This window comes from Thermobia domestica, chromosome 15 (assembly GCF_964235325.1).
Source record: "Thermobia domestica chromosome 15, izTheDome1.hap1.1, whole genome shotgun sequence".
Taxonomy (NCBI): Eukaryota; Metazoa; Arthropoda; class Insecta; order Zygentoma; family Lepismatidae; genus Thermobia; species Thermobia domestica.
Window position 1 is genome coordinate 154,767,801 of NC_137468.1, and position 24,170 is coordinate 154,791,970.

Here is a 24,170-nt window from a genome sequence, read left to right on the forward strand (position 1 = left end):
ATTGTGCGACGTCTCGCGCGATTTACGCTTACATTAACGCTGCCATTAGTTAGCTGATGTTGGCGTTTCCGTTTCTATTTCAGTCGTTCCACAGCAGACACTCTACTCTTGTGAGATGTAAGCTTTTCGAATGAACACCTGGAGTAATGTCATACTCTTTGTTGGGCGAGTTTGAGTATAGATTTCGGTGTTTCAGGTGCATTACAATCTTTCATATCTCAATAGCCAGGGTGAGGAAAGCCTCCTTTCATTGTCAGCATCTGGTTGCTATATTTTTGGACATACAGCAGGCTTACGAAACAACTTGCTCGTTTGAATTTTTAAAATAGCTATATAACTGGACTCTTTGTAGCTACATGATGCAATCCATAAACAGGTTTATAGATTAGCATATCTAAAGGTAGGTGCGTGTTCTAGTTTCCCAGCAATTTGTACAAGAAAGTGATATTGACAAAAGTAGTTTTCTTAATATCAGTTTGATTTCGCTGTTAACAATATTCTCTCGAAGATGCAGGCTCTTCTCTGTGCCCAGCTGTATATTGGTAATCATGATCATTGCCGCTCCAAATTCTTTTGTGGTGGCGCTCGACAACTTGAACTTACTTTTAGGGCTCCTATACTTCGAAAGTTCTTATTTGCTGCTTGAACTTCGGTTTTTACACATATTTCGGTTTTTAGGTAACAACATAGAACAGTGTACACATTCATATAACCAACACAGTAGCGATAATTATCCTAACTTGTACGTATTTCCGGAACCGTCTCTCCTTTTGTTGAAGCGGGGTACGAATTTGTTTTATTGTTTTTTAAATTTAAATTCTTTGTACAGCACTTAGAGTGTATTTAAATCTTGGACCTAGTCAACTAATTCAAGGAATATGTACTATGGTTTACATTTACATTTTAAGACTCCTTCATTCACGGTTTATCCCGGGACCACGCAGGCGCATGCACTACCACAACAAGCTGTAAAGGAAAATTTGTTTGTGCACTTTTTATTCCAAATGGAGTGCTTATCATATTGTTGCGACTATGCCGTAGCAAACTTAATTCAAGTTAGAACATAATTGTTTAACTTACTCATCAGTCAATTTCTCTGCACAGAAGCTTCTTTACAGAGTACGTTACCTTCGTTTTTTACTAGCTACTGATGGTTTCAGCAATATTTTTGTTTCTGCCCTTTATCTTAAGGCAAATTAACTAATTTTGGCTTCCACCGTGAGGTTTGTCGAAATCTACGAAGCTCATATTACTTGCATTTTTGATCACCACCGTAGCGTGTGCTTGGGCTACAGATTTATGTTATGCTCCTACCTTCCTACGAGGGTAACACGGCGGACCAAATTGTATGTTGATCCATTTCCTTGCTACACGAATGTAACTTTTCTTCATGGCATTTGTCACCACCAAGTTCTGATTTTCCGTTTATATATATAGTGCAATGAGTGAAATATTATTTGATAAATATAGTTTATTCTTTTATTACTGCGAGTTCATTACTGTATTTTACACACAGCTCAGCTTGGTTTAAATATGGTTCAATATATTGCAACGCATAAGGACATGGTGAAAAGATACTAGCTCCATGTTACTTTAATTGCACCAGAACAGTTACTGTTTAGTTAGGTAGTGTCTCGCTTTTCGTGAAAAACGGAATATTGAACTTCGGCTTTAGATACTTTTAACTTACACTGGCTCACAAACTACCGACAACAGAAGAGTAAGTGTAGCTAATTCGCTAGTCAAGCGGTTAAAAAAGCTAATGCTGTGTTACTCAACTATCGGCTTAGAATAACGCGTACTTCCTGTAACTGGAGCCTACTAACAAGTAAGATGCGGTATTTTGAACGAGGGAACCTCCACGTAGTGTTTTTCTTGGAAGTAAATGAGTGTGTGCGGTTTCCGATCTTAAATGGTGTGATTGCTAATTCTTTCCCAAATGTTATTCAGAGCACTGGTCATTAACGCTATAAATAAATTTTAGCAAAATTTGATTAACTAAACTTAAGGAAGTCAATTAACATTTACGGTATTTCCTTAAAATTGTTACCCTTATTTTGAAATGCTTGTACACAAACTGTTGCAAAACTCTTCATTTTTAAGTCTTTGCTAACTGGGGATTCAATATCTCCTTTTTAAATATTTATAATTAATTGTCAATTTTAGTTTTAGTGAAGGCTGACACGATGGCTCACTAGTACAGCCCTTACGTCTTACGCGTAGGGTTCAATCTTCGATCACCAGTCAAGTAAATTTGTGGTGCACATAATGACTGTAGGTTTTCTTGAAGTACTCCCGTTTACTCCCACAGTCTCATTCTACTAATTTTTCCGTTATCAATCACATCCTCAATCATCCGTATCTGAGACTAAATGGCATAATTATAGTACGTTAAACTTAAATATTTCATTTTCGAATCGAAGGTGTTATTAAGTGTATGAATTAACTCCTTTTGGTTAACAAAAAAATTTCTTTCGAAATTAATTTAACGTAATTCATTTATATATATATATATATATATATATATATATATATATATATATGTGTGTGTGTGTGTGTGTGTGTGTGTATGTGTGTTTGTGTATCTGCTTGCTTTCTCACAATCTATTTCATTTCACATCACAACCTACCTTTGTCACATTATTTCACCAGTAATTCCATAAATGGTTTGCGGCCTGCAAAAGCCTTTCAGTCATTGCTATCTTTCGCTGGTAAAGTCTAGGTAAATATGAGCAGCATAGGTTTACAGTACTGTTGACTTTAAATTGTATTTTAATACGCGGCTTTATTTCTATTTGTATTTTCATTGTATTCCAACATAATTTTTTACTGCTTTCTTTCCACTCCAGTTCTTTATAAAATGATACTTTATTTGTTTAAAATACATTGCTAAGTTTGACAATAAAATTTTAAAATAAATAAATGAAAATAAAATATCATCTTTTGAAACATTATCCCCTTTCCGCCAACCCCATATAGTTTGATGTGTGTATATTTTACAGAGTTCAATGCTTCTGTATGTACTAATGTTTCTTGAGTTTTGCCAAATTAATGTTTAATGCTTTATATATTATTTCGTTTGTGCTATTAATACTACAATATAAGAACATGTTAACACTAAACCAAAAGCTCGAAATTATTAAAAATAAATTATGCTTTAACGGTGTTTACTTATTTTGTGTTCTCATAACTTTTAAATGAACAAAGACAATATAATTTATTGTTGACTTTAGAAATTCTTGTATTGTTCCTAACCTGTTCCAATTTCCGGATATCTGTTACTAATTTGTTTTCCAGTAGTACAGGTAATTGTTTCGCAGTTTGAGGTTATTATTAAAATTGAAACATTCAGCAACCTGTAAACAACTCACAAAATAATAACTGTATCAAAAACAAAAGAGTGAACTTTCCATGATACACACTATTGTTTGGTATCCAGATATTGTTTTAACTTTATTTTTCATTTCTGGTTTCATAAAGATTATATTTTTCAGAGCACGGATCGGGGTTATTTCACAAACGAAAACATCTTCCTCTAAAGCTAAAATATTTAAGAAGTACAAATGTTGCAGGAGAAACAGTAAAAATGCATGTTTGAGAAAGCAAGCAAGAGTGCGTACAGTGGAGAAGGAGAAACATTTAATTTGCGGGATGAATGGAAAGGGATCCAGTAAAAAATATGGTGACAATCGACAGATGACAATGCATACAGGTGAAGAACTTCACACGTGCGAACTGTGTGGCAAAGACTTCAGTAACAAATCTGGTTTTACAGCACACTTGGTGTCCCATAAATGTGAGAAGTCGAATATATGCCACCATTGTGGGAAAGGATTCACTACAAAGTCTGGTTTAAAAACACATATGCTAACGCATACAAATGAAAGGATTAACAGTTGCCAGCAGTGTGGAAAGGAATTCTATACTAAAACACACTTAAAATGCCACATATTAACGCATACGAGTGAGAAGCCTCATAGTTGTGACCACTGTGGAGGAAGATTCATTAAGAAATGTGATTTAAAAAGACACATCTTAACACATACAGGTGAGAAGTCTCATATATGCGCACATTGTGGACATTCATTCAGTAGAAAATTTCATCTGAAAAGGCACATCTTATCGCATACGGGTCAAAATTCCAACACCTGTCAGCATTGTGGAAAAGGCTTCGCTGAAAAATATGATTTGAAAAGACATATGTTAAAGCATAGTGGAGAGAAGGTTCAGATTTGTGAGCAGTGTGGAAAAGGATTCACTCTAATGTCTTCTTTTAAATCCCACATGTTAACACATGCAGGTATATGGCCTTATATTTGCGAAACCTGTGGAAAGAAATGCAGAAGAAAATCTCATTTGAAAATCCATATGTTAACACATACTCGTTTAAAGCCGTTTACTTGCGAGCATTGCCCAAATCAGTTCAGTACTAAAACTGAATTCAGAAACCACATATTAACGCACTCTTAAGATTTTTATGAATGTTGAAGTACACTTAATAGGAAATTGCTTATGAACATGTACATATTACAGCATACAAATGACAATTAAAATAACTGCCATTTTTGTTGGATTCTGTGACAAATATAACTTCAGTAGATACATTTTATAAACATGCAGGTTAAAAGCTTCATACTAGCTTCAACAGGATTCAGACATAAATGTGCCTTGGAAGGTAAATATATCTACTTTATATATTTTGTGAGCCTACTATCTTAGAACATTATAGTTCTAAGCAAAGGAAAGAGGCATTCATTTATATAGCAAATTTTAAAATATATATATTAACCATACCACTAAGCACAATTGGCACCACTATCTATGTGACCGCAGGTACTAGCTCGTTGCTAAATGAATAGTTATTTGTCCTTATTTGTGCCAGAAAGCGGTCGCCTGCCCTTTCTTTTAATGTGCAAGAGATATCAAGTGAAAATCCAAACAAGATTTCTGACTAGAAGTAATTTGAAAGGTATAAATTGTTTAAAAAGACGATATTAGTGATGGATTAAAAGAATAAAACCATACTAAATATTTCAAGCCTATGTACATCTCATAATGTACACACTGCTACCTAGACGTTAAAATAATCTATTCAAATTTAGTTTCATTTGCGAGGGAATCTTGATAATACAATGAAAAACTATATTTAATTTGTACTTACGGGAAAAAATAGTTGTGACTCCAAAATATGTTAATCTATAAATTAATTAAACAAAATAGGTTCTTCTAGTAAGTAAAAGTAATGTCCGTTGGAAGAGGATATTTTAACGTATGTTTTAATCGTCACGAATATTCTAAGGTTAATGTGCAAATTACCTAAAAAAAATCGAATAATCTTACTTTTAATTAATAATAAGTTTTATGATATAATAGGCCTCTAGTTCCCAAAATAATTCTACAAATTCACAATGTTTCCAATCCTTAATTAAATTTGCTTTCGAAAATTAATTATGTCGTTGAAATCAGCGCAAGTAATACATGAAAATTTTAATGTATTTATTCGTAATTGAATTAGTGGGAATACTGAGAAAAATACCTTGATGCATGTTAATAAGTATTTTTGCATCTAGAATATAATCAGATAATTAAAGTGGTTTTAAAGGAAAGACTCTTCCGGTTTGACTGATTAACGGTACCAATCAAAAGACTACCAAATTCATTACAAAATGGGAATGGTCCTTAACTACAAAATTTATTAATGCATATGTCTAGTTTTCAGGAATATAAGTATGAAGTATAAACTCATGGTCATTTAAAGCACAAAAATTGGATTGCTGATGTATTTGAAGCATTAGTTACGTTTTCTATAGTCATATTGTTGAACATAGATGTAATATGATATTGTTTCTTTAGCACAATCAATAGAATCAATGAAGAGTTCAGAATGTTTCAACTAGAGAAGAACTCAAGATATACAAGGGATGGAAGTAGCACTGAAAATACTGATGACCCTGCTTGAGTCCGAACTGAAAAATATCACGAGAGATTTCTTTGCTCTGGGGCTAATTTTTCACACAGGGCCACCTCTTAAAACCATTGTTTTGGATTATTCCTCTAGACAATGTAACTTAAAGAAATGAGTAATTCATTATTGTAATAAAGAAATGAGTAATTCCTAATTGTACATTAGGTTTCAAGGATAAATTTTGCTCTGGACAACATTGTGTCTTGTTTTTTTCTCGAGACATCTCGTTCCCTCCCACATTCTCATTTCACAAATTCTTCCATCATCATTGACTTGTTGTATTCATCCGTTTACCTTACACTAAAATGCATAAACAGCCATGAGCCGCATAAGAGATTTTCTACCTCCAAAGAAATGCCATTTAATAGATGCCATGACACACAAGCGCAATTTAACCGTACCAGTGCAATTGAAAGGGCAACGCGAGGCGTTAGGAAAGTGCTCATAATAAGAGACAATTTACGCTATGTGCGAAAAACATATATTTTTGAATACATACCTAGACACACAGACGCACATATTTTATATGCAGCAAATATATATATATATATATGGTGGAAGGGAACAAGACCGAAAGCTTCGAGAGAATATTCTACACATAAAAAAAGGAAAGGTTATAATGAACACGTAGGTTCAACGCGGCGGCGTTTTCAAGCGTTAGCCGTGCAACGTTTCGCTAGCCTCTTCTTTGTAAGTGCAATATCTGCCAAACAAATAAATATATTGACGTTGGGTCAAACGAATGTAACGGAAGTCATTCTCCTTCTCCACCAAAATGATGGCGCTAACACTAAGGTGCACAAGGGGACTGTCGAAAGAGAGGAAATTCACCAAATGAAATGCAATAGGGGACGTGAAAATGAGAAATAGGTTCAAACGTAAAATGACTCGGTTATGTTTAGCATACATAGGGAAAGTAGGGATTCCCCACTCCAGCGTCGGGGACCAATATATATGACAGAATACACCACGAACGAGGTGGTTTGTTCGGCCGACGGTAACTCAAAAAGGGCAGTATCGCTTCCGAAAATTGTTCTCTAAAACGATCTCCGAATTGTTAACGACGTTAGTTATGAGTTTTGTGTTCAGATTGATGTTCATGCTTTTCTTTAGCACATAAAATGAATGAAGATTTCAGAAGGTTTCAACTGGAGGAGAACTCAAGATATACGAAGGACAGAAGTAGCACTCTGAAAATACTGATGAACCTGGTACAGTCCGAACTGAAAAATAACCGGCAAAATTTTCCCACAGGGCCACCTCTTAAAACCATTGTTTTGGATTATTCGTATACACGATGTAATTTTAAAAAATGACAATTCCTTATTGTACATTAGGTTCCAAGGATACAATTTTGCTTGGTGGAAGAGATTAATATCGGTATTTATTGTTTACAAACAACAAACTGTTCTAGAAATATACTTTTAGCTGCAGTGAAAGGTTACTTGAAAAAATTAAATCTTTTAATTTTACTACCCACGTTTATGCCTGATAAGCTAAAGCGGACGGTGATGATGAGGAAATGAATGGAAGTGGTGGAATGAGAAGTGGGAGGAAACAGAAAATTCCAGACACACACGGTGTTTGTGTACCACAAAGTTCACTTGGTGTAGGGGGAAACAGGGACCCTACTCTTCAGAGGTGAACACTCTAATACTGAGCCACCACAGCCCGACATATTACTTGAGTAAAATAAAAAATAATAATAATAATAATAATAATAAAAACGTTTGATGAGATACAACAGAGCATTAATGCACTAATAGCACTTAAAGATATTCAATTTTGTGGTCAAGTGGCTAAGGCATTTGGTTACGTTTGGATTAGAGTTTAGCGTCCTTGTCAATACCGAGACTATTTGAGACTAACAAGGGAGCGATTCCTGTTCTTTCGAGCTAAAGGTGCTTATGCTAAGCATACAGCCACGAGGGAGTTCTGCTATGGGCTACGACTTTGATCCACGTTAGAGTGCTTTCCTCCAGCACAAATCCTAGTAGCGGTTCCTAATCTACTGTAGCAAGTGGTCCCTTCTTCTGTAGCCTTGAATTTGGTATAATGGCTCAGTGGTAGAGCTCTTACCTCTGGTCTGTGGGGTCTCTGGTTCGATCCTCTGCCAAATATGTCTATTGGACAACGTTGTGTCTTGATTTCCTCGAGCAATCCCGTTTCGTCTCACATTCTTATTCCACCATCAGTCACTTGCTTTATTCATCCATTTCCCTTATCCTAAAATGCATGAGCATGGGCCGTTAAACTAAAGAAAAAACGTTCTTTTCATTTTAAAAAAGCATGGGAGCTCAAAAAATTAAATTCAATCAAGTAATAATGCGAAAATCAAAGTTGCTGCTTGATTCATATTTTTAATGCCTATTATTTTGTGGAGCATGATGAATGATACATATATTTAAAAGTATTACACTTTAATAAAATTATGGTACTTCTTGGGTTTATCTCGATCAACTGAAGTCAAATAGAAAAATATACCAAAATTAAACTGTACCACATCTATGTGTCGTATTATGGCTTCAATCACTTTGTGATGTGAAGAATAAAGAAATCATTAAATCCTTGAATGATAGGAAATAATGACCGCTGTGTTAAAAATATTTGTTTTTCTAGGGGGCCGGAGCTATACATCCAACTTTTCCCCTTTCTTACACTTCCGTCCAGGTTAATGAGCCTGCTGTCAACATACACGTACATAAAATTTATTTCAGGAGGTTGAGTGTCCAAATTCAACATTGAGGGAAATTATATTAAAATTTGTAAAATTAGACTAAATTTACAGAAACCTTGGATTTCGGGGTCCAAACCCCCAGCACCCACCCCTGCGTCTTTGTCGCTCAGTCTTATTTATTAGGTAAGTTGTAAGTTGTCTAAAGAATTATGATCATTCCGTCATATATGATTAAAATCATACGAACTTTAGATTTTAAGGCAGTTTCACAAGGTCGTTTCAGTTCGAGGAAGAGTAAGTGGACCGTAACGATAGCCTTCATTTTACATGCCGGAATACATTTGGAGATAAATAATTTTCCGACATCTAAAGAAATATGTAACTGAAGCGTAAAACCGTGTGCCATTTCCACTTTTAAATTTCTCTAGAAAGGCATAAGCCGCATATGAGATTTTTCCTTCAAAGAATTGCCATTGATTACATACCATGCCATGCAATCCCAGTTTCTCCATACCAGCGCTGTTGAAAGGGCAACGCGAGGCGTTTAAAAATAGGCATTCTGCTTTTGTTGCGCTCATAATAATGGGATCTTGCATCGTTTGGCCTAATCCTCGTTTCACCTAACCAATTATCTGACACTTTTATGACAGATAAAAGATAAGCTTTATTCCCGCCATTTTAGGCGAAATAAGGATACTCGTTTGGCCTAATCCTCGTTTTGCCTAAAATGGTGGACTATAGAAAAAATCGCGGAGATAAAACCGGAGGGAGCCATTGATTACATACCATGCCATGCAATCCCAGTTTCTCCATACCAGCGCTGTTGAAAGGGCAACGCGAGGCGTTTAAAAATAGGCATTCTGCTTTTGTTGCGCTCATAATAATGGGATCTTGCATCGTTTGGCCTAATCCTCGTTTCACCTAACCAATTATCTGACACTTTTATGACAGATAAAAGATAAGCTTTATTCCCGCCATTTTAGGCGAAATAAGGATACTCGTTTGGCCTAATCCTCGTTTTGCCTAAAATGGTGGACTATAGAAAAAATCGCGGAGATAAAACCGGAGGGAAATTTTTCGAAAAAAAATCCCTACTATGTGAAGAACTGAGAAATACAAATTAGTTTTCCCATAACTAATTTGTAATAGGACTATTTGCTTTCCGAAAAGTGTTTCGACAATTGTACCAGATTTCATTCCAGTTTGAACGCATTTTTGTAACTGTTAATGCATTACAAGGGATCCTATTGTGATTCTATTGTAATTACAACTCGTATGAAATTTGTAGCTATTCCGAGCTACATATGATAAAAGATCCGTAAATTTGCTCATAACTTAACAATGGACAACTGTGATCGAAATGAGTGATTTGTGACAAATCGCTCTGCTGACAAATTGCTCTTTGGATAATTCCACAATTCAAACATCTCAATGTGTTACTGACAAAGAAAGAAGAAAAATATATTTCATTTCTTATTAATACTTTTGAAATTACAACTTTTGAGTTGAATTTCCACTCGTTTCACACACTACCGGGAATGTCCATAGCATAAGTCTCTGAGATGTACAATGAGACTGAAATCCGGGCTTCTCGGTGGTTGTTTCAGCAGGAAGAAGTTGAATGCTCCTCCAAACAGATGGTGGCCAACCGGGATCTGTTACGAGGGTAGTTGCCCTGCTGGTACACTCCATTTCCACTCGTATGACAGAAATAAAGATATAGTTGACTCTGGTGATCTTCGCACTTCGATACAATACGAGTGAATAGTAGGTACCAAAGGTCCAAAACATTACTTACAGAAAAACACTCTATAAATCAACATGGTCTCCGTTATTTTGTACAATTCCAACCTGACATGATTTCGTTGGGCTGGCACCAAATTATAGATCACTATCGGCGTGATGAGATTGAAAACGAGACTCATTGCACCAGGGTTTGCTGGTTTAAACCAGCTGTTAGAAATAAATAAATAAAACTGGTTTAAAGCAAAACACGAAAAATGTTCGTAAAAGTGTAAGTGTTCGTAAAATCTTGATGAACACACACTTATGGGTTATTACGTTTCACTCCCGTATATTATTCGTATTATATTCAGACCTAAATTTCCCATTCATTACTCAAAAAGATTATACTAGAAAAGCAACTTTTGTATTTTTTTTATAAGTTTATGAATGCTTCTTTTGTGATTTTTAAATAGTTTGTTATTATTGTTATGCAATTTCAATCAAAGAAAAATTCTAAATATTGTTTCGTTCTAATAATGTTTACTATTGATAAAATACATCGAAATGCTGTAGTTTTGGGGGGAGGAGGGTTCATACAAATTCCACGAGAGCCATTTATTGAAATCAGAAGTATCTTTGGTATTTGTTTATGTATAAATAGGTCAGAGCCAAAGTGGACTCAAATAATTCGTATCTTTATTCACTTTTCTTACTGATATGCAAATTAAGTCTATTTCTTCTTCTTCTCGTTGTATTTCTTTAACTTGGACTAATATAAGTCGTAATGAACTAATTTGGACTATATCAGCTCTTCTGTACTCTGCAGCATTTTGAAATTGTCCATATGTAATTCTGTATAATGGTTTCACTTGTGCAACTGGTTATCTTTTTGTCCTTCTGAAATGACTCTTGACAGTTACATTAACAAGTACCTAAAGATCAGCACAACGTATTTTTACCAGGAGTCGTTCATGAGTGAGTCGGCAGACATATCGCATTTGTGGTCAATTAGTCCCGGTTTCGAGTTCAAATGGAGGACAATTTCTCTCGGATGTAAGCCGAGAAGCGGTTTGATTCCGCTTTAAGCTTATGTGACCTCTTCCAGCACAACCCGGTTGTTGCACAATAACCCAGGATGAAACAAACTTATTTCTCTATATATGTGATATAAATACATACAGCAAATTATTTAAACAAAAAACCTGGTTCAAACCCAAAAAATACCGGGTTTAAACATAAAAAACAGGTTTATTGTTTTGTTTTTTTAAACATGGTTTTTGCCAACCCTGCATCGCACCATGTTACTCGTTTCTATGGTCCAGTCACAGCATTCTGTTGCCAGTGTAAAACGTTAACGGTAGTGACATATAATGACAAGTAGTAACCTCGTGGGTTATCGGCTTCCGAAGTCCATACGATGAAGCGAACGTTGTCTACTAACTATCTGGCTGAACCCCTTATTCAGTTGGGTGTCTGTCTTGGCTAAGGTTTACTGGTGTTCGGTGCAGTGAGCAAAGTTATGAAAACATTTATACCTTGTTCCCTTACATGTGAGTTTCTTTTACATTGTTAAATTACTGTAGATTTCCAAATTATGCAGATTCAATATTGAAACCGGAAATATATCTATAACTTACGGCAGGAATAGAGTGATAGTGTGAGACATGCAACCTGTTTATCGGAAGCTGAATTGTCATCATAAACGATTTCTCGTTATCTCTTACGATTTTAAATATTTAGAAATCAATATTGAAACCGAAAGTTGTACTAGTTCTTACTTTAATAGAAGACTCAAGCTGAGATGAAATATATTCTTAAGATTTGGAATCCATACCATAAATCGTTTGGATCGTTAGAGAACGTGTCGATATATATGCGATATATGAGTAGGCCAATGGCAAAACCCGTCAAATTCACTTAAAAAAAATGAGATAGTGGTTGCTCTGGAAACCTTAGTTGGAAAGCTATTATTTCCAAACAGTATTCAGTAGAAAAAGCCATTTTAACTAGTTGAAAATTGAGATTGAAATATGTGTCAATTACCAAAACTTGTTAAATCCATCATGACAACAGATGCAAAACCAGTTAAATTCCTCTTCCATATTCAGTTTCATGAACTGTTAAATCCCAAATCTGCAAATAACCTCATGAGAAAAGCAGGATCAAACCCGGTTAATTCCATATTTCATACAATTTGAGGTTTCGTACTGTATAGGATTATCTGAATTTAGTTTAGTATATGAGTTTGAGTTCAGATTAAACTATATGAGTTTAGTAATCTGAATATTTATTGCAACTCTTCGTAAATCATTCGAAATTTTATTTGGCAGGATTTGAAGTGTGTGCTTTCATTTTTTTTGGACTGAAAATTGAAAAAAAAAATGAAATATTTAGTTTTAAGTCTCACGGTTATGCCGTTTAGGCTAAAGGAGACGGTGATGATGAGAAATGAATGAAATGGTGGAATGAAGAAAGTGGGAGGAAACGGAAGAACCCCGAGAAAACCCATGAGCACGCTGTTTGTCCACCACAAAGTCCACACGGCGCGAGCTGGGATCGAACTAGGAACCCCAAGCACCGGAGGTGAACGCTCTACTACTGAATCACCGCGCACCGTGGACTGAAAATGAAGACACTATATGTCTTAACCTAATTGTTCGTGAAACTTTTCTGTGCTTATATTCTTTTCTCTGATAATTACTAGACAAATGCATGCAAAATCGAAAGAAAACGATACTCTAAGCAGCGATGATCATAATTTTGTTATCAGACAACACCAAAATTGTCTAGAAAACGTACAAGACACATGAAAAACTGAAACGAAATGTAGCCTAAAAGACAAGGTGAGTGGACTATCCTATGCTTAAAAGTCGTTTGTTTTGTATTTCAGGGTAACTCTTTACTTTGAACAGAACATTGTTAAATTAGGTTCTTCTCTAAACAGCCTCTTCAGCTTCAGCAGAACCTCTTTCTTAAAATGTCTCGTGTCAATTATCATTCAAAATTTTAACATGCTTCTGGTACAACATGTTTTTTTTAAAAATGCCACTTATTTACCATTTCTGATTCTCCTTCTGCCGCTGTTTTGCTCAAACTCAACATTTGCACATTTTGTTTTGCTATATTTCAAATTCATATATTGGGATAATTGGCAAATTAATATTCACCCTATGTTAGTACATAAAAAGTTACAAACTCTTCCAAAATATAGTCATTCAGTTTAGAAATGTATACAGATAGGTATAATTAACTCCGCTTGTAGTTACGAAGGGTTTGACGATTGAAAGCAGCTCAAAGCTCACGTTTTACAAAGAGGTTTTTGAGGAATAGAAAACCGAGAAAATGGTGATGCACCAGAGGACGACGGCGATATGGATTTCCATTTAGTAGATGATGATGGAGAGGAGGTTACATAACTCAATTTCTTTGCGCATTTGAGTCCATTGTTTTCAATTTAGAACAAAATTAATGCATTTATGTATCCATATTCATTTGTGCCAATCTGGTGCAATGTATAGTTGATAATACATTCCCCCCTTCCCCAATATTTTAGTAGGCATAATACTGATTTCTGACTCTGGCTCCCTTTCTTTTTGATAGGTTTTGTATCTTGAGCCTCAACAAAAATGGCCGCTAGTCCAGATGCAAAAGCTGTTATTTCCATTTACATACGCAAAACCTGTTAAATCCAAACTATTTTCTAAACGCAATTCACAGACTAATGTGATTATACAGCTTTCCACAGACCAACACTCACATTATTCTTAATTGTTTAATGTTCTCTAGTTTCTAATGTTATTTTACAATTATGACGTGTTTAAACAGTTTTTCTCGATTTGTCACAAATTTTAAAATGTGAATTTAACGGATTTTGCTATTCGCTTACTTATATATATTCGTATATATCCATGGTCCTAGTAAATACATAAACAAGTTTTGGTAATCCTAACTCCTCGAAAATAGTTAATATAATATTAGTCTATATATTTTGCATTTCTTAATTCTTTATATACTAGGGAATTTTCTCTTATATAATTTCCCTGTGTTGAATTTGCACGGTTTTTTCTTATTGTCCACCATTTTAGGCGTAACGAGGATTAGGCCAAACGAGGATCCTTATTTCGCCTAAAATGGCGGACACAAATCTTATCATTTATCTGTCATAAAAGTGTCAGATAATTGGTTAGGCGAAACGAGGATTAGGCCAAACGTGGCGACACGTAATAATGGACAATTGACGCTATGTGTGAAAATCGTAAATTTTTGAATACATACCTAGACACATAGACACACTATATATATATATATATATATATATATATATATATATATATATATATATATATATATATATATATATATATATATATATATATCAGGTGGAAGGAAAAAGACCGGAAAACTTCGGGAAGTGATTCTACAGATAACGAAGAAAAAGTTAAAATGATCATAGATCCAACTTGGCAGCGTTTTCAAGCACCAGCTGTGCGACGTTTCGTTGGCCTCCTCCTTCTAAGTGTAATATTTGCTGAACAAATAGTGATATTGACGTCGGGTCAAAAGAACACTAACTATAAAAATATGAGCTAATTTACTCTCGGCAACTGCAAAGAAAGGTATACCGAGTGACACAATAGTATACACCTTCCTTCTATTGAAAAAAGGGAAAAATATATTCTTACTGCGTGCTTCTCAGGCACAACCCGTGTACTGAAGTACTAGGAAATAATACATCTATATTCTACCCTCGTTTTATATTTTCTCTAGTCTTTATGTTTTATTCGCAATGCCTTGTATTGAATTATTCGATATCACATGAAAACAATGTCTGACAATATGAGCAACAAACATAGCTTCTCTTCACTCGTTTTAACCGAGCTAAATAAAATATGTCCCTCTGGTTTTGAGGACAATAATTCTTTACAGGTCTCCTATTTCCAAGTGTTTCAAGAGGGCGCTAAGTAGCCCTGTTTCGCAAACAGAACTTACTAAACCGAAGCGATCAATGTTAAATCCTGTACACATTAATGCGCAGAGCATTGTCAGTTATTATACTGATTCTCAAGTTCTTTCTCATTCCGTTCTGAATCTGAATGCTATATTAGTTTCCGAGACTTGGAGGAAGCCAACTCTTTCTAATGATCTGATAATTTTTAAGTAACTTCAAAATTATCCGAAATGATCGCGCAAATGACACCGATGCAAAAATTCTTTGTCAGTCAGCTGTTCATTATAGTTTGGAATCGGAGTACATCATTCTTGAGATATATATTGAGAATCAAAAATTACTTTTGGCATGTGTGTACTGCCCACCAGAGGCATCATTCAAAAGTTTCGAAGATATTTCACATATCTCACCACTTTATATCCATAGTCTGATACTTTGAAACATGAACTTTGATTTATTATCCTTTAAGCTTGAAGTAGAAAGATTCCGCGAAGTTATTTCATCATTAATTTTTTTTTCCATTTGACCTTTCGAAGCTTCGTTTCATACGACTACCCCAGATTCACTTCTTGACTTAATTTCTCATATTGTTAGAGTGCTGCATTTCGGTCAATTTTCAGTACCTGGCATTTCACGTCATGATCTTATGTATATTTGCTTCTTATGTATTCTTATGTATATTTCTTATGTATTCTTTTAAGACACCCAAATTCAAACCAATAGTCGTTTTATACAGAAACTTAGCCAACATTAACAATGAAGCATTTGCGTGATGCTGCGTTATTGCCTTAGCATCTAGTTAATTCTTTTCCTTCTGTGGATGACAAACTATGTTATTTAAATGAGCTAATTATGTATCTCCAGAACATTCATGTCCCCTAGAGAGAAAAACGTGTTTCTCGTTCTCCTTTGCCCTGGATTACAGATGAAATTTGTAGCTTAATGGCTTGTCGCGACAGAGTGTATAGTAAATTGAAGGAAGTGCATAAATTAAATCTACCCAAATCAAAAGACAAATTTGAGAAATATAGGATTCTTAGAAATAGGTAGAATCAAGCCGTGCGTAATGTGAAATTAAAATTTAGCTACACCCTGATCGAGAATAAGAATCCCTCCCATCTTTCAAGTAATTTGAAGTTACTTGATACTCGTACCAGCAAAGGAGGCCAGACTGATGTAGTTGCACTTTCTCTGCCGATTGTCTTAATAATTATTTTTGTAGAATTGATACTTCTAGCTCTAAAGTAACGTTTCCGCATCAAATTTGAAACGTAAACTGTGAGATTTTCGATGAGGGTCGATTTTCCAATTTTCTTCCTACCTCCAAAAGTAATGGTAGTTAGGTGAAGGATGTAAATTTAAAAAATGCGGTTTTCAAAAAGTGCCGTAACGATTTTATTTATATTCCATACATTAATATTTCATTAAAAATCTTGTACTGTGGTACAAGCCTTTCTTCCTGGAAAATATGCAAAAGTGGTAATTATACTTACTGTTGAGGATGTTATTTTCAGACGATTTTCTCAAGAACGACTAAGGCGATTTTGTTCGTATTTCATGAATAAATATTCATGATAAATTTAAATTAATAATCTGACAATATACTCATTTTTCCTTAAAGAAATTCGTAAGGGGTAGTTTAATCTCGGAGTGAGTTTTTCCAGACGATTCTCTCAAAAACAATTCAGGAGATTTTTTTTCATATTGTATATACTTCATTAAGAACCTGTTAATATTTCTAACTCGTTTTTCTTTAAAACCCGCAAGGGATATTTTTTGAGGATGAGTTTTCCCAGGACGATTTCTCCCAAAAATGACAGGCAAATTTGTTCGTATTTTATAAACTCAACAATGCAGTATTATTAGAGTTAACCCAAACAAAATGTCCAAACATGAGACATATATAAATGTATATACAAGGTGTTTCTAAACAACACCGACATTTGGGAGGTGATTCCTAATACCAAAGCAAGACAAAAAGTACAGACCATCATGGGTGCACAAATTCTTCCTCTCGAAGTTATAGGCTGCCGAAAACATGGAAAAATGAAATTTAAAGGTCCATAGCTCCAAAACTATGGGACCTACTGTAGGCGGATCAAGACTTCACTTAAGAACTAATATGTGCACTATCCAAAAATGCATGTTTCAGAATCCCAAGGTACTCACGAAGCAATTTTTATAAAGTTAGTTTGGCTACGGGCACAATTTGAAGTACTCTCCAACTAGCTCTATAAAAAGTGTTGTGGAAATGCCGGAGAATTCTGAAACTTCGATATTTGGATAGGACACATGCTAGTTTCTAAGTGAAGTCTTGCCCCAACTACAGTAGGTCCCATAGTTTTGGAGCCATGGACCTTTAAAGTTCATTTTTTTTTTCGTGTTTTCAACAGCCTGTAACTCTGAAAAGAAGCATTTATGAACCCAGGTTGGTCTATACTTTTTGTCTTATCTTGGTGTCAGGAATAACCTTCCAAACATTGTTGGTGTTGTTTTGAAACACTCTGTATTTTATTGAAGTGAACAAAATAATATGCATGAGTAGAAAACTCATTCGTAGTTTCCAAGGAAATGAAGAAAGGTCAATTAATTTGTAAACCTAAAAATTGATGCGCTACGAAAAACATTCCAATTATTGAAGTGACGCTGGTACAGTCTTTCACTACCTTCATAATGATTGTAGAAAGATAACGGCACAGTATAACTAACGAGATACAGCGTAACATTATCATAAAATCTGAAATGTTGATTTCTGTTGAACTAAAATTATGTTCCCATATAACACATATACAGTCGACAGATCACGTCGACTAGATGCGATAATATGCTTGAGGGTAAAATTATTATGTGTAGTTTTCGAGAAAAGAGGAAAAGTAACTTCGATGGCGTTAAGAGGTGACATTCATTTCTAATAATAATAACTATATTTTATATTACTGAAAGAAATTGTTGTAAGGGTCTATTTGTAATTTGTACATTTTAGAAGAATACAGTGTGAACTATATAAGATTGTTGACTCTTCCTAACTATGACACACATACTCTTTAGGCACATAATGCTTATAAATATTTCACTAATAAGCTGACAATATGGCATTACTATCTTTTTTAAAAAAGATTAAAAGGAATACTATTGTGCGTAAGTATTTCGAAATTGGCATTCTCAGAACGAATCAGACGTTTTTTTATTTCACAAATATATGTTTCATTAATAACGATGTAAAGATGCATAAACTATTCGTCATGAAGATATTCAGAAAAGGTAGTTTGCTCTTAGGAATTAGTTAAAAAAAAAAAATTCCTCAAGTATGTTTCACCCAATTTTGCTAATAGTTTATAAACAAATACTTCATTAATAACACTATAAATAATACCTCGAAAAATCGAGAAAGGATAGTTTACTTTTAAGGTGAATTTTCTTCAAACGAACGTTTTCGAAAAGATTTTATAATTTTATCCTGTTTCTTGAAAATCTAGGGAAGAACTTCAGCATAATTTAGGTTAGCTTCTGAAATTAGAGCGAGAAAGTTTAGTGTTGGAACCCCTGTCTTTTACGTAGGATTTAGACTTCCTGGACTTCGGCATCTATGGCAATGTTAGCCCGTCACGTATGAGGGATTACGTCTTTCGGCTAGCACACTATCCGGTTATAGGGAAGGAAGCGGCCTGGGACCTGTAAGTTAGGTACCACTCCGACATTCGCCCAAAACCTCATTCAGGATGGCTGGCCTGAAAAAGCGTTTTACACTTTTTGAACCGACTGTCCCCACTGGGAATCGAACCCGGTACCGCTCGCGCCGAAATCGAGAGCGTTAGCGACTACGCAACGAGGTCCCCCCTGTATTTTACTTTTTAAATTCTTTTCTCCTAGACCTTAGTATATTTGCTTACTGGTTGTGTTACATGCTGATGCGTGTTGGTTTTTAATTTTTTTTTTAAACTCAACACACTAGATAAGGTTAGTGAAACTTTAACCATCGATTTGTATAAATTATCTGTCATTGTGTAACCATATCTGTAGGATATGAGAACAAGGCAGAAAGTAATTCAGAAAAGAGACAGACTTTTACTGTACTTCAGAAAGAAAGAAAGCGTAATTATTATGGGATAGATTATGAAGATATAGATTATGGATATATTGATTGATTGGTTATAACAAGATCAGTATAAATGTGAATTACGTTTGATTGTTTAGCAAATATATAAGGAAAATATAAAGGCACAGATTAAGAATAAAAGATTAATAGAAGAATTAAGTAGTGTGTTGATTTTTGATACGATTTCTACATTGGCACAGTTATGGTGAAGCATTCTACGTTTTCAGTATAGCGATGTTACCAAGCTTTCCTCCCTTCAACAGTGAAACGGACCGAATAGAATCCAATTTAGAACGATTTGAACATATATGCTTAGTAACCCACATTCCTAAGGATAGGAAAGTACCCACATTAATAACCATCATGGGTACAAAAACATAGAACAATTATGTAATATTTGCTGGCCTTATATTCAGAATTAAAAGAAGCAATGAAAACGTACTATGCAGGCAGGGCCGGATTAAGGGGAGCTGTAGCTCTGTGCTTCCAGGTCGGGGCCTCTACTATGATCAGAAAATCAACTGGCTATCTAAAAAGAATCATAAAGATACCATCATAAAATAAAATTTGAAATATACCGGTATTTCTTTAAATATTCTACTGTACTTTCACAGAAAAGTGTTAGGTGAAGTCAGTCGGGGCCACATATTTGTTCCAGTCCAGGGCCTCCAGATGGGTTAGTTCGGTCCTATATGCAGGAAAAGTGAATGTAATCTCTGAAAGATACCAATTTCACTCTATAAAGCAAAAACCGTGTCAAACGATCATTAGTTTTGTTTTAGAACTGAAAAGCAATCGTCATTTTGCGAATGTAATGTTTAGACGAAAATTTACGTGATCAGCTTGTTTTTGGAGTACCTGATGAAGCCATAAGGCGAAAACTGTTAAATACAATGGATTTGACATTTCAAAAACTTATTGGTATTGCTGTTACTATGGAGAGTACTGAATATCAGTTACCTTTGTATAAACCAGGTCCAGTCAATGATGTCAACACAATCCACCGTTCGAAAAATCGTTCCAAAGTTACCGACCAACATACAGCCAGTTCTAGTTCATCATCACCAAATTCGTTACCGAAACCACCTTCCAGTTGCAATTACTGCAAATTACGGCATAAGAAAGGAGCATGCCCAGCGTGGGAAAAAATGCTTGAAGACAGAATCATTTTGTGTTAGCCTGTCGTTATGATACCTCTGAACCAAAAAATTACAAATAACAGATACTTTCAGTAGAGGACATGCAGTCACCGGAAAATACAGTAACATGTACAGAACAGGAGGAACTAGTGAATTACCTAGTTTCATGAGCTTTCAATATCTTGTAAAATGAACGATGATGGATCATCGTAAGATAGTAATGCTTCTAGATCAGTCCGATACGAAGATTAGCAAGTCCAAAGTCGAAAGGCTAAAATTTCCATATGAGGTTTAAACGGAGTGTGAAACTTCCAGATCAGGAGGAAATGCAGCTCATGAAGAAGGAAAGATAGTTAATTATCCGTTCATGGGATCAGTTGATGGCGGTACTAATCAAGTTATCTCTCCCACGCGATTGAAACAAATACTTTCAAATTGGTTTACAAAGCGAAGCTGAAAACAGGAAAGTTTCTGACTTAAAGAATTCCAAGAGTGATGGTAGTGTTGAGTCGAAGAAAATTGATAAGTCCAATTTACTGCAAGATCAACATCGAATTATATTTCAGCTGATTGAAAAGCAGAAGAGTATGCAAGTCACAAATTGATTTTCTGATGGTGCCGATTGATTTTCTGATACATAGATGGTGTAAGCGAAAGAAGAGAAACAAACCCCTGGAGTTGCAAGATAAAAAAAATTGATTTCAATTCCTAGATTTGCATATTATATTCACTGTAATTTTTTTAGGTTGTGATTTTGTAAAGGGGGAGAAGTGTAGGATATGAGAACAAGACAGAAAGTAATTCAGGTACGACACAGACTTTTACGGTAGTTAAGAAAGAAGAAAGATTAGTGATTATGGGATAGATTATGGATATATTGATTGATTGACTATTACAAAATTAGCGTAAATGTGAATTACAATTGATGTAGTGTTTAGCAAAGACTATAATGAAAATATAGGACACAGATTAGGAATAAGAGATTACTGGAAGAATTAAGAGTAAAGGTTCGGTTCTTGGGTCTAGCCTGGAAGGAGCTGAGCGATTGGAATGAAACTTGCAGGACTCATAGCTAATCAGACAGCAATCAATCCGCGGAAAGACAAAATTTACCATTTGCACATGCAAAGGAGGACGAGGGCAAGTCCCTGAGAAATAGTCCAATGGAACAAAGCTTACAAATATTAATCTAAATAACGTCGTGAAAACAAATATTTTTTTTAAAAAAAATTCCACTGCTAATTGAAAGTAGTAGATGGGAGCATATTCCTGCATAAAATCCTATGATTCGTCTCTTGGGTCTAGCCTAGAAGAAGTGATTAATTATATATTTAATTAATCTCTCTTTTTCCTACATGTGTGACCATTTGTAATGTTCATACTTTACCATGGGGTCATTATAAGATTATGGAAAAAGATAATCAATGTAAAATATGTAAATAATATTTTAGGAGAAATACATAGAAGTGATGTCCTATCAGGATGAAAGAAAAATATTGTAAATGAATTACATAAATCTGCTAGAAAACACTATGCTAGAATTCCTGTTATTACCAAAGGTATTCACAATTTATGGCAGGCAGATCTTGTAGAAATGAATAATGGGAAATTAAAAGGTCTAGCAAAAATTAATAAAAATTATAAATATTTATTAACTGTCATAGATACATTTAGTAAAAAAGCATGGCGGTGCCTGTGAAACAAAAAACTGGTGAACATGTAGCCAAAGCTTTTGAGTCGATTTTAAAGCAAAATCAGATAAGTCCTAATTATCTTCAGACGGATAGAGGCAAAGAATTCTACAACACATACTTTACTCAATTAATGAAAAAATATAATATTAAGCATTATTCTACATATACTGAAATAAAAGCTAGTATTGTCGAAAGATTTAACAAAACATTGCGTAATTTAATGTGGAAACGCTTTACTATACAAGGTAATTATAAATGGGTTGATATATTACCAGAATTACTAAAACAATATAATCATACTAAACATAGCATTATCAAAATGAGACCTGCAGATGTAACCAAAAAAACATGAACAGGTTTTATTATCAACCGTGTATTGTAAAAAATTTGCTTCCTTTAAAGGAAAACCAAAATTTAAAGTGAATGATTATGTTGGAATAAGTAAGGCGAAGAAGCAATTTCAAAAAGGATTTACTCGTAATTGGACGACTGAAATCTTTCAAATAGCTAAAGCATTCCTGACAAATCCACCGACCTACCACTTAAAAGATAGCAAGCAACAACCTATACAGGGACGTTTTTATGAACAGGAATTAATGAAAACCAAATATCCTCATACGTATTTGATTGAAAAAGTTTTGCGGAAAAAAATAATAAAGCCTATGTGAAATGGTTGGATTTTCCAAAAAGCGAAAATTCTTGGATTGATTTAAAGCATACTCTATTGTTAAAAAAAAAAAAAAAAAAAAAAAAAAAAGTCAAGAATTTATAGGTAAATCATGTCGTCACGAGTATTTCTTGTAGATTTTATAATTTCAAAAGGTGAATTTTATATTTTAAATTCTAACAACAGTAAATTCCCGTTGCGTAGTTAAATTGTCATCATCATCACGAGGTATACTAAATCAAATTTTTCTTCAACAAACGCTGTTTTTATGTAAACGAGAAAATAAAGCAAAATGGTTAAAAACGTTATTTAAAATAAATGTGATATATCTGTAATAGAGAGAGAGAAAAAAAATATGGAGTGGAAAATTCCTTTTACATGTATGGTAGCAGGTCCTACAGGCTGTGGAAAATCATATTTTGTTAAAACATTTCTTGACCATTATAGTAAGTTATTTAAAAATATTGTATGGTGTTATGGTGAATGGCAACCATTGTATGATACTCTTTCAAACTGTACGTTTAAAGAAGGTTTACCTCAAAATAATGAATTTCAAGCACACGAGGGTCCACATCTTGTAATTATTGATGATTTAATGCGTGAGTGTGACCATCGGATTGTAGATATTTTTACTAAAGGTAGCCATAATAGAAATATAAGTGTAATATTTATAACACAGAATATTTTTCAACGAAAGGGAATGGGGGATATTTCGTTAAATTGTCATTATATTGTTTGTTTTAAAAATCCTAGAGACCAAGCTCAAATTAATTATCTGGCACGACAATTGTATCCAGGTAATACAAAATTTATTCAAGAAGCATATCAAGATGCAACTCGAATTGCACATGGTTATTTACTTTTTGATTTAAAACAAAATACTCCTGATGAGCAGCGAGTTGGAACAAATATCTTTCCAACAGATTCTTTTAATTATGTTTATGTGCCTGTAAAAAAAAAATAATTGCAATATGGTTTATATTCTAACAACTATTTGTGCTTTAATATCCGTAAAAATGATTAGTACGGAAAATGCACATTTGTTAATACTTTTAGCAAAGTCAAAACCGAAAGCACGTAAGGCAATTTTACAAAATGCAGATCTTGATTTAATTCGCTCAATTTGCGAATGTTCATATAACGTATTACTGGGAAATATTCCGTTAAATAAAACAGAGATAAATAAATTAAAAATATATAAAATGGAACTGAGATATTTGGTGAAAAAAGGTCCGTCATTAAAACAAAAGAAAAAACGA

The 24,170-nt window shown here is 34.3% G+C and overlaps 1 protein-coding gene across 5 annotated transcripts in view; it reads left to right on the forward strand.

Moving 5' to 3' along the window:
• Window positions 1–24,170, forward strand: part of LOC145671312 (uncharacterized) — a 220,144-nt gene that overhangs the window by 21,661 nt on the left and 174,313 nt on the right. For 2 of the 5 annotated variants that reach the window (XM_081740290.1, XM_081740289.1), the window contains one exon: window positions 3,495–6,152. The exons of 2 other annotated variants lie outside the window; for them this stretch is intronic. In XM_081740290.1, the coding sequence (XP_081596416.1) occupies window positions 3,495–4,470 (976 nt within the window). In that variant the 3' untranslated portion in view covers window positions 4,471–6,152. Of the gene's footprint in view, window positions 1–3,494; window positions 6,153–24,170 lie in introns of those variants that run through there. One more of the 5 variants, XR_014128503.1, reaches the window with a different exon arrangement.